This window comes from Anomaloglossus baeobatrachus, chromosome 2, assembly GCF_048569485.1.
Source record: "Anomaloglossus baeobatrachus isolate aAnoBae1 chromosome 2, aAnoBae1.hap1, whole genome shotgun sequence".
Taxonomy (NCBI): Eukaryota; Metazoa; Chordata; class Amphibia; order Anura; family Aromobatidae; genus Anomaloglossus; species Anomaloglossus baeobatrachus.
The window spans coordinates 424,078,539-424,089,784 of record NC_134354.1 but is presented as its reverse complement, the minus strand read 5'-3'; the positions used below and the strand labels follow the sequence as shown (position 1 = coordinate 424,089,784).

Genomic DNA, 11,246 nt, shown 5'->3' with positions numbered 1-11,246 from the left:
CAGCTTCAGATTAGCTTATTATTCACCTCCTCATGTTGGCACCTCTTATGGAGTCTGCACATTTAGTTAGTTAGAGAGTTGCACAGCTCCTGTACAGTGGAATGTTGTGTGGCTTCACAAACACGAAAAGTAACATTTGATTTTAGTTTGAGTGAAATGGGAGGAAGACTCTGTCTTCTGGGTTTCCGCCACAAGTAAGATGGCCGCCTAATGGCATGTGATGGATTGCTGCGTGATGCCGTGACGTTCGGGGAGAGGCGCGATCACGTGACATGCGCCGGGGTTAGATCCGCTCAGCGGCTGCGGCTCATTGTTTCTTCTCGGGAGGTCAGAGGTCACCGGGGCGGTGTGTGACATCACTCCGGTGCATGTGCGGAAACAACATGTCAGTGCCGCTACTCACCGATGCCGTGACCGTACCCGGAGGGGAGCGAGAGACCGCAGCGGTGAGCACGCTACATTGTGGTACAGGAGCCTGCGCTGCGGCGGTCAGTGCCCGCGGAGGCTGCTGTGTGCGGTGACTGTTGTCTGATCTGTGTCTCTGCTGTCCACAGGTGATCTTCCTCCACGGCCTCGGGGACTCTGGGTAAGTGATCGCTGTGACCTCCCTGCTGACAGCTGCAACTCTGCAGGCCGGGTGGGATAGCCACAAGTAAACTCGCTGGGTCTGACTGCCACCATAGCAAGGTGGTCCACCACAAGCACTATCAGTGTGGGACTGCAGGGCCCCCACCATTTGCTGGAATAGGGTCTCCCCCCCCCCACCTTCCCACAGTCTGCAGGAATAGGGGGTCGTCCCCCCCACCTTCCCACAGTCTGCAGGAATAGGGGGTCGTCCCCCCCACCTTCCCACAGTCTGCAGGAATAGGGGCTCGTCCCCCCCTTCCCACCGTCTGCAGGAATAGGGGGTCGTCCTCCCCACCTTCCCACCGTCTGCAGGAATAGGGAGCCGTCCTCCAACCCCCTCCCACTGTCTGCAGGAATAGGGGGTCGTCCCCCCCCCCCTTCCCACCGTCTGCAGGAATAGGGGGTCGTCCCCCCCCCCCCCTTCCCACCGTCTGCAGGAATAGGGGGTCGTCCCCCCCCCCCTTCCCACCGTCTGCAGGAATAGGGGGTCGTCCCCCCCTTCCCACCATCTGCAGGAATAGGGGGTCGTGTCACCCCCCCCCTTCCCTCCGTCTGCAGGAATAGGGGGTCGTCGCCCCCCCCCTTCCCACCGTCTGCAGGAATAGGGGGTCCCCCCCTTCCTACCGTCTGCAGGAATAGGGGGTCGTCCCCCTCCCCACCAAATATGGGGTCCCCCACTGAATGGAACAGGTCTCAAGCATTAGCTGTTTTGCCCAGTTCAGTCCATGGGACTGATTGACAAGTCGAGGAGAAACCTGTGATGGTAAAACTGCGGATCGTCACCATGAGTCTGTACCACCGCCCGTTATCACTGTCACCGTGAGCCTGTACCACCGCCCGTTATCACTGTCACCGTGAGCCTGTACCACCGCCCATTTCCAAAATGAAGTAGCTGCAGAGTTTGTACAGCCAAAAATTCCTTTTGGCACTGCCGGGAGTCCATCATGGCATCATTAGTATGGAGGGCACTTTGAATGGATCACTGTATGATATGACACCACAGACTATTTTTTTTTGGTGGATTTCCTTAATAAACGAATAGTAATAATTTAGGCCTCTACCCCCAGGGTCCTCTGCTCTGGAGAACCCTTCTACATCTGAGTTGTATTCTCATGTCTTTGTATGGGCTATAATTCCTGAATCACCTGAAATCAGCGGCTGATAGGTGTGTATGTGGCCAAGTCCAGATCAGGAGACCTACAGCCGTTCTGTAAATTGCTGTCCATACTGCAAAATGCAGACACTTGAGTGCAGCCTTGAGCTGCTTCTTATAGCCCCTGAAAAGTCCGAATCCACTTCCATACAGTGGTGCCTCAATACTCTAAAGCAGGGGTCCCCAGCCTGTGGCTGACGGGACCGTGCGTGGCTGACGGGACCATGCGTGGCTGACGGGACCGTGCGTGGCTGACGGGACCGTGCGTGGCTGACGGGACCGTGCGTGGCTGACGGGACCATGCGTGGCTGACGGGACCATGCGTGGCTGACGGGACCGTGCGTGGCTGACGGGACCGTGCGTGGCTGACGGGACCGTGCGTGGCTCACAGCTGGCTGTCAGGTTGGTGCATAGTATCAGGTCTGGCTAACAACTATGATGCGTTGGTGTCTTGAAGGTGACTTCTGTACGTAGCCCTGCAGAGAGGAGGAGGAAAGCTGATCCTGCCAGTTAGAGGGGTGCTTGAAGCTGGATGTAATGATATTATTGCATCAAACACTACCTTCTCACTGATTGTGGTCATGGTGGGAGCTCCTAGCTGTAAGGAGATTGTCGATAAGGGAGGAAGGCACATGATCTCAGTGTGATTTCTGCAGGAAGCTTTGACTGTCTTACCCATAATGTGCGGGCTGTGTGCCACCACTTGGGAGAGGGGGTCAGGCTATCGCTACTCCAGACTTGCGATGTGGCTTGTGATCATCTCTCACAACTAAATGTGGCTCTAGAGTTAAGAAAGGTTGGGGACCCCTTGCTCTCTAGATGATCACAAAACGGGTGTAAATATAGTGGGTGCAGGGGCTGTAGAATTGAGGCCAAAAGCTTTTGCTCGTATAAGAAGACAGATACAATTAAAGGTCCATGATCAATGGGGGTCCCGTTGGAAATTTTGCCTATGGAGCCATGGTCTTCAAGCTACTCCCCTGCACAGAGTACAAGCAGTTTGTTTGTTTTTTGTTTGGAGTGGCTCTGGGTATTTTTTAAAGCAGCACTTACACTTACACTTTTAAAGCAGCACCACACTTACCTAATCGCTACTAGTTAGTGCAACACAACATTGACATGGCCGTGAGAAGTTCGTTTACTGCAAGCCGTGAAGACCGGTCACCATCTGGGTCTGATTAATAACTCCAACATCATCCTGTGTGACGGGACAAGTAAAACTTATATTTCTGCAAAGGCACATGCCAAATTGTGATATGTTCTCCTTGGGAAGACCCAGGCACCTATAGGGTACCATAATAAATACACGCCAAAGGGTGCTCCTGCTCCCATCAGGCTGCCCCCAGGTCCTACAACCCATTGTTATGCAGATGGCTGCTCCCTCTAGCCCTTTAAGGCCTAAGTGGTATATTAGCCCCACAATGTTTTAAACTGCCCTAATGCTCTTTAATAAACAAGTCCTTTAACCCCTTCACCCCCCCGGGTGTTTTTCTGTTTTGTTTTTCACCATCCTTCTTCCGAGAGTGTAACTTTTTTATCTTTCCGTCAATCTTACCATATAAGGGCTTGTTTTTTGTGGGATGAGCTGTATTTTTAAATGAGTTTTACCATATAGTGTACTGGAAAACAGCAAAAAACATATTTTATTCACCATGTTCATTGTATGGTAAAATTGATGTGTTGGTGTGATGCCTCAGATCGGTACACGTTTGTAGACACCAAACATGTATAGGTTTACTTTTATCTAAGGGGTTAAAAAAAATTCACAAGCTTATCCAAAAAAAGTGGCACGTAGCCTTCTCAATTTTCGGGATCTATGGCTCAGTGACAGCTTATTTTTGTGTCTCGAGCTGACATAAACAGTACCATTTTTGCGCAGATGCTATGTTTTGATCGCCTGTTATTGCATTTTGCTCAAAATTTGCGGCGACCAAAAAACACAATTTTGGTGTTTGGTAAACGATGTAGCGGCAAAAAATTCCAATCAGATTGATTTTATATTTTAATAGATCAAGCGTTTCTGAACGTGGCGATACCAAATGTGTGTATATTTTTTTAATTTTTTTAACCCTTTAATTTTCAATGGGCCGAATGGGGGGTGATTTGAACTTTTCTTTGTCGCTCCTAATTGGGAGACCCAGACAATTGGGTGTATAGCTACTGCCTCCGGAGGCCACACAAAGTATTACACTAAAAAGTGTAAGGCCCCTCCCCTTCTGGCTATACACCCCCCCCGTGGGATCACGGGCTCCTCAGTTTTATGCTTTGTGCGAAGGAGGTCAGACATCCACGCATAGCTCCACTGTTTAGTCAGCAGCAGCTGCTGACTATGTCGGATGGAAGAAAAGAGGGCCCATACTAGGGCCCCCAGCATGCTCCCTTCTCACCCCACTTTCTGTCGGCGGTGTTTGTTAAGGTTGAGGTACCCATTGCGGGTACGGAGGCTGGAGCCCACATGCTGATTCCTTCCCCATCCCCATTAGGGCTCTGGGTGAAGTGGGACTTTACCGGTCTCCAGGCACTGAGACCGTGCTCCTTCCACAGCCCCCGGAGAATCGGCTGGATATGGAGCTGAGTATCGTCAGGGACAGGGCCCTGCTTCGTTAAGGTACTCTGTGTCCCCGGGCATACCGCGCGCACACCGCAGCATGCTGGGCGTGTTAGTGCGCCGGGGACATCAGCGCTGCTGCGCTTGTGCCATTCCTCACTACAGCGCTGCTGAGTGAGTAGACTTAGTACGAACGGCCGCGCCGGCCGCTGGGGTCAGTTTTCACTGCGACGCGGCTGGGACTTGTGGTGCGCCGGGGACTTCCGCGCTAGCCGTGCATGTATGACGGCCGCGCTTACTACTACAGTCCCCGGCTTTTGCGGCCTAGTTCGTTTCGTTCCCGCCCCCAGACCTGCCAGTCAGGGGGAGGGCGGGACGCTGTACAGACCATCAGCGCTGAGGGCTGGAGTCTGCTTTACATACTCCAGCCCTCACACTGGGCACAGTGGGACGCCAGTTTCCCGCACTTTGTTTGTGGCACGCCCACGGTCCGCCCCTCCTCACAGGACGCCGGCAGCCATTCCTGTCTGCACGCTGAGCTGGAGAGGGGAGACTGGGAGACCCAGACACGGGATTCTGCGACCTCACACCCGCTTTTCAGCGGGCGGTAAGCAGCCCTCAAGGGCTCACCCCCACTTGTGCCGAAGTGTACTTTGTATTTTTGTGCTTGCATGCTATACATTACACTGTACGGTCGCTGGTGACTCTCTGCTATATACCCTCCTAGGTTACTAAGGCAGACAACAGCATGTCGTCCGCAAAAAGCAAACGTGCCAAGGCACAGACTTTATATGCGGCTTGTACCGCATGTGGGGCTGCTCTACCGGCAGGTTCCACTGACCCCCATTGTGTGCAGTGCTCGGCCCCTGTGGCACTTGCTCAGCCGGGGCCGCTGCTAGAGGTGACCCAGGGAGAACCACCTGTGAATGCTGTCCAGGTGACAGGGACGGAGTTTGCAGTTTTTGCTGACAGATTGTCTATGACTATGTCTAAAATTCTTGAAACATTGCAGTCTAGACCAGTAACTCAGACCATGGGCACTGTTGAATCATTGCTCCCTGGTCCCCCTCAGCTGGAACACTCCCGAGCTCAGGAGGTGTCGCATGCACCCCAGGGTGACGACTCTGACTCGGACGACAGTCCCAGACGGCCTAAGCGGGCTCGCTATGAGCGGCCCTCAACTTCATCACACTGGTCAGGGTCCCAGCTGGACGATTCTCTGTGTGATGAGGCGGATGTGGCGGATCAGGATTCTGATCCTGGGACCGTTCAAAAATCTGGATACACCTGATGGTGACGCCATAGTGAATGATCTTATAGCGTCCATCAATAGAATGTTAGATATTTCTCCACCAGCTCCTCCTGCGGAGGAGTCAGCCTCACAGCAGGAGAAATTCCATTTCAGGTATCCCAAGCGTAAATTGAGCACTTTTCTGGACCACTCTGACTTTAGAGACGCTATCCAGAAACACCACGCTTATCCAGATAAGCGTTTCTCCAAACGGCTTAAAGATACACGATATCCTTTTCCCCCTGACGTGGTCAAGGGCTGGACCCAGTGTCCCAAGGTGGACCCTCCAATCTCCAGGCTTGCAGCTAGATCCTTAGTTGCAGTGGAAGATGGGGCGGCACTTAAAGATGCCACTGACAGACAGATGGAGCTCTGGTTGAAATCCATCTATGAAGCTATTGGAGCGTCGTTGGCGCCAGCATTCGCAGCCGTATGGGCACTCCAAGCTATTTCAGCTGGGCTTACACAGGTCGACACGGTCACACGTACATCTGCTCCGCAGGTGGCGCCCTTGACCTCTCAAATGTCTGCATTCGCGTCTTACGCGATTAATGCTGTCCTAGACTCTACGAGCCGTACAGCAGTGGCGTCTGCCAACTCCGTGGTTTTACGTAGAGCCTTGTGGTTGAGAGAATGGAAGGCAGATTCTGCTTCCAAGAAGTGCTTAACCAGTTTGCCTTTTTCTCGTGACCGACTGTTTGGTGAGCGTTTGGATGAAATCATTAAACACTCCAAGGGTAAGGATTCATCCTTACCTCAACCCAGACAAAACAAACCCCAACAGAGGAGGGGACAGTCTGGTTTTCGGTCCTTTCGAGGCTCAGGCAGGTCCCAATTCTCCTCGTCCAAAAGCACTCAAAAGGATCAGAGGGGCTCAGATTCTTGGCGGACTCAATCACGACCAAAAAAGACAGCCGGAAGAACCGTTACCAAGACGGCTTCCTCATGACTTTCAGCCTCCTCTCTCCGCATCCTCGGTCGGTGGCAGGCTCTCCCGCTTTGGCGACATTTGGCTGTCACAGGTCAAAGACCGTTGGGTGAGAGACATTCTGTCTCACGGGTACAGGATAGAGTTCAGTTCTCGTCCTCCAACTCGCTTCTTCAGAACTTCTCCACCTCCCGACCGAGCAGATGCTCTTCTGCAAGCGGTGTCCGCCCTAAAGTCGGAAGGAGTGGTGACTCCCGTTCCTCTTCAGGAACGAGGTCGCGGTTTTTACTCCAATTTGTTTGTGGTGCCAAAGAAGGACGGGTCGTTCCGTCCCGTCCTGGATCTAAAGCTGCTCAACAAACACGTGAAAACCAGGCGGTTCCGGATGGAATCCCTCCGCTCCGTCATCGCCTCAATCTCTCAAGGAGATTTCCTAGCATCAATAGACATCAAGGATGCTTATCTCCACGTGCCGATTGCGCCAGAGCATCAGCGTTTTCTACGCTTCGTTGTAGGAAGCGAACACCTGCAGTTCGTAGCTCTACCTTTCGGGCTGGCGACAGCCCCTCGGGTCTTTACCAAGGTTATGGCAGCAGTAGTGGCACTCCTGCACTCGCAAGGTCACTCTGTGATTCCGTATTTGGACGATCTACTTATCAAGGCACCCTCTCAAGAGGCATGCCAGCACAGCCTGAACGTGGCACTGAAGACTCTCCAGGGTTTCGGGTGGATTATCAACTTTTCAAAGTCAAATCTAACCCCGACCCAATCACTAACATATCTTGGCATGGAGTTTCATACTCTCTCAGCGATAGTGAAACTTCCACTGGACAAACAGTGTTCACTACAGACAGGGGTGCAATCTCTCCTTCAGGGCCAGTCGCACCCCTTGAGGCGCCTCATGCACTTCCTAGGGAAGATGGTAGCAGCAATGGAAGCAGTTCCTTTCGCGCAGTTTCATCTGCGTCCACTTCAATGGGACATTCTCCGCCAATGGGACGGGAAGTCGACATCCCTCGACAGGGATGTCTCCCTCTCTCAGACAGCCAAGGACTCTCTCCGGTGGTGGCTTCTTCCCACCTCATTGTCGAAAGGAAAGTCGTTCCTACCCCCATCCTGGGCGGTGGTCACGACAGACGCGAGCCGGTCAGGGTGGGGAGCAGTGTTTCTCCACCACAGGGCTCACGGTACGTGGACTCGGAAAGAGTCCACCCTTCAAATCAATGTTCTGGAAATCAGAGCAGTCTATCTTGCCCTACAAGCCTTCCAGCAGTGGCTAGCAGGCAAGCAGATCCGAATTCAGTCGGACAACTCCACAGCGGTGGCATACATCAACCACCAAGGGGGAACACGCAGTCGGCAGGCCTTCCAGGAAGTCCGGCGGATTCTGACGTGGGTGGAAGACACGGCATCCACCATATCCGCAGTTCACATACCAGGCGTGGAAAACTGGGAAGCAGACTTTCTCAGTCGCCAGGGCATGGACGCAGGGGAATGGTCCCTTCACCCGGACGTGTTTCAGGAGATCTGTCGCCGCTGGGGGATGCCGGACGTCGACCTGATGGCGTCACGGCACAACAACAAGGTCCCGGGTTTCATGGCGCGATCCCACGATTACCGAGCTCTGGCGGCAGACGCCCTAGTTCAGGATTGGTCGCAGTTCAGGCTACCTTATGTGTTCCCACCTCTGGCGTTGTTGCCCAGGGTGCTGCGCAAGATCAGGGCCGACTGCCGCCGCGCCATCCTCGTCGCTCCAGACTGGCCAAGGAGGTCGTGGTACCCGGATCTGTGGCACCTCACGGTAGGCCAACCGTGGGCTCTGCCAGACCGTCCAGACTTGCTGTCTCAAGGGCCGTTTTTCCATCTGAATTCTGCGGCCCTGAACCTGACTGTGTGGCCATTGAGTCCTGGATCCTAGCGGCCTCAGGTTTATCTCATGAAGTGGTTGCCACCATGAGACAGGCTAGGAAACCATCCTCCGCCAAGATCTACCACAGGACGTGGAAGATATTCTTATCTTGGTGCTCTGCTCAGGGAGTTTCTCCCTGGCCATTTGCATTGCCTATTTTTCTTTCCTTCCTGCAGTCTGGGTTGGAAAAAGGTTTGTCGCTCGGCTCCCTTAAAGGTCAAGTCTCCGCGCTATCCGTATTTTTTCAGAAGCGCCTAGCGCGACTTCCTCAGGTACGCACGTTCCTGCAAGGGGTTTGTCATATCGTCCCCCCTTACAAGCGGCCGTTGGAGCCCTGGGATCTGAACAAGGTCCTAATTGCTCTCCAGAAGCCGCCTTTCGAGCCTTTGAAGGATGTTTCCCTTTCTCGTCTTTCACAGAAAGTGGCCTTTCTAGTGGCGGTCACGTCTCTTCGGAGAGTGTCCGAGCTGGCGGCGTTATCATGCAGATCTCCCTTCCTAGTATTTCACCAGGACAAGGTAGTTCTGCGTCCAATTCCAGAATTTCTTCCTAAGGTGGTATCCTCCTTTCATCTCAACCAGGATATCACTTTACCGTCTTTGTGTCCGCATCCAGTTCACCAATTTGAAAAAGGTTTGCATTTATTGGATCTGGTGAGAGCACTCAGGATCTACATTTCACGCACGGCGTCCCTGCGCCGCTCGGATGCACTCTTTATCCTTGTCGCTGGTCAGCGTAAGGGGTCGCAAGCTTCCAAATCCACCCTGGCGCGGTGGATCAAGGAACCAATTCTTCACACCTACCGTTCTGCTGGGCTTCCGATTCCATCAGGACTGAAGGCCCATTCTACCAGAGCCGTGGGTGCGTCCTGGGCATTACGGCACCAGGCTACGGCTCAGCAGGTGTGCCAGGCGGCTACCTGGTCGAGTCTGCACACTTTTACCAAGCATTATCAGGTGCATACCTACGCTTCGGCGGATGCCAGCCTAGGTAGACAAGTCCTTCAGGCGGCGGTGGCCCACCTGTAGGAAAGGGCTGTTTGACGGCCCTATCACACGGTATTCTTTTACCCACCCAGGGACTGCTTTTGGACGTCCCAATTGTCTGGGTCTCCCAATTAGGAGCGACAAAGAAGGGAATTTTGTTTACTTACCGTAAATTCCTTTTCTTCTAGCTCCAATTGGGAGACCCAGCACCCGCCCTGTTTTCTTAGGGATTTTGTTTTTTCGGGTGCACATGTTGTTCATGTTGAAGAGTTCAGTTCTCCGATGTTGTTCCTCGGATTGAATTTGTCTTTAAAACAGTTATTGGCTTTCCTCCTTCTTGCTTTTGCACTAAAACTGAGGAGCCCGTGATCCCACGGGGGGGTGTATAGCCAGAAGGGGAGGGGCCTTACACTTTTTAGTGTAATACTTTGTGTGGCCTCCGGAGGCAGTAGCTATACACCCAATTGTCTGGGTCTCCCAATTGGAGCTAGAAGAAAAGGAATTTACGGTAAGTAAACAAAATTCCCTTCTTTTCGTTTTTTGTTTTTTTTTTTTCTTTTTAAAACTTTTTAACTTTTTTTATTATTTATATTATACTAGCCCCCTTGGTGGACTATAATGATCAGCAGTCTGATTGCTTCTCCATATCACGGCTACATAGCTGAGAGCTGGAGAAAAGCTGCTTTGTTCTCACACACGACAGTCTGCCGGCAGTGAGAGAAAAGGACTCATGATAGCTCCAGGAATCATCACATGACTCTGTGCTACCATGGCAATCACCGGACGTCACGTGATTATGTCAAGTGACTTCCGATGGCGCTTGGTAAGTTATGCTTACGGTGGCGTACTGTTACATCTCCCTGTCAGATTTTGACAGCGAGATGTTAGGGGTTAATAGGCACAGGTGAAACGCGATTCCACTCGCACCTAGCAGGCACACATGTCAGCTGTTAAAATCAGCTGACATGTGCGCAGATCGCCTTAACCTCACACGATCCATGACGTATCCAGTACGTCATGTGTCGTGAAGAGGTTTTAGGGCAGGATTGAATGAGTGCACATAACTAGGACCTACCCGGTACCGCCACTGCCTCTTCCTATTATTAATGCAGCAGAATGATGGCCTAGCGGGCTCCGTCTTCTAGGTCCATGCTGTATTTCAGACATAAGTCTCGCTCTGCAGCCCCCAGAGAGGTCATGTTATAGGTTACAGTCATAGGTCTGTTCTCATGTTCTTGTAATCACTCTTTTCTACCTACAGACATGGCTGGGCCGAGGCACTGTCTGCAATTAAGCTGCCCCATGTGAAATATATATGTCCACATGCGTAAGTATTAATTGCTGGATGTAATGGTGATGTATGCGTTACCTATAAGGGCTGATGACTATAACCTTTACTACATGCAGGCCTCGCATTCCTGTTACACTGAACATGAAGATGGTGATGCCAGCATGGTAAGTCTGTGTCCGGCATGGCTTTGTTTCCAGTTGGCTGATTACTGAAGCTTCCTCTTACAAACCCTTTTTTTTTTTTTTCTGGCAGGTTTGACTTAATGGGCCTGAGTCCAGATGCTCCTGAGGATGAGGCAGGCATTAAGAAGGCTTCAGATAGCAGTAAGATGACCTTTAATGGCTATCGCACAAATGCTTGTTTGCCAACAGCTATCGCTACCAACCTCATATACATATGCATGATTGGCTTGGTTGAACATTCGCGTATTTCTCAACCAGGAGAGGCCAATACGCTATGATCTAAGCGTTTAATGCTAGAAAATACATTTTTCATTTTAATACAGGTAAAATA

The 11,246-nt window shown here is 52.0% G+C and overlaps 1 protein-coding gene across 1 annotated transcript in view; it reads left to right on the top strand.

Annotated features, from left to right (window-relative positions):
* Positions 1 to 238: 238 nt before the first annotated feature.
* The window catches only part of LYPLA2 (lysophospholipase 2), a 45,884-nt gene continuing 34,876 nt past the window's right edge, over positions 239 to 11,246 (top strand). The window contains exons 1-5 of the mRNA XM_075334153.1: positions 239 to 446; positions 555 to 586; positions 10,704 to 10,769; positions 10,850 to 10,897; positions 10,986 to 11,056. Coding sequence (XP_075190268.1) covers positions 369 to 446; positions 555 to 586; positions 10,704 to 10,769; positions 10,850 to 10,897; positions 10,986 to 11,056 — 295 coding nt within the window. The 5' untranslated portion in view covers positions 239 to 368. The remainder of the gene's footprint in view (positions 447 to 554; positions 587 to 10,703; positions 10,770 to 10,849; positions 10,898 to 10,985; positions 11,057 to 11,246) is intronic.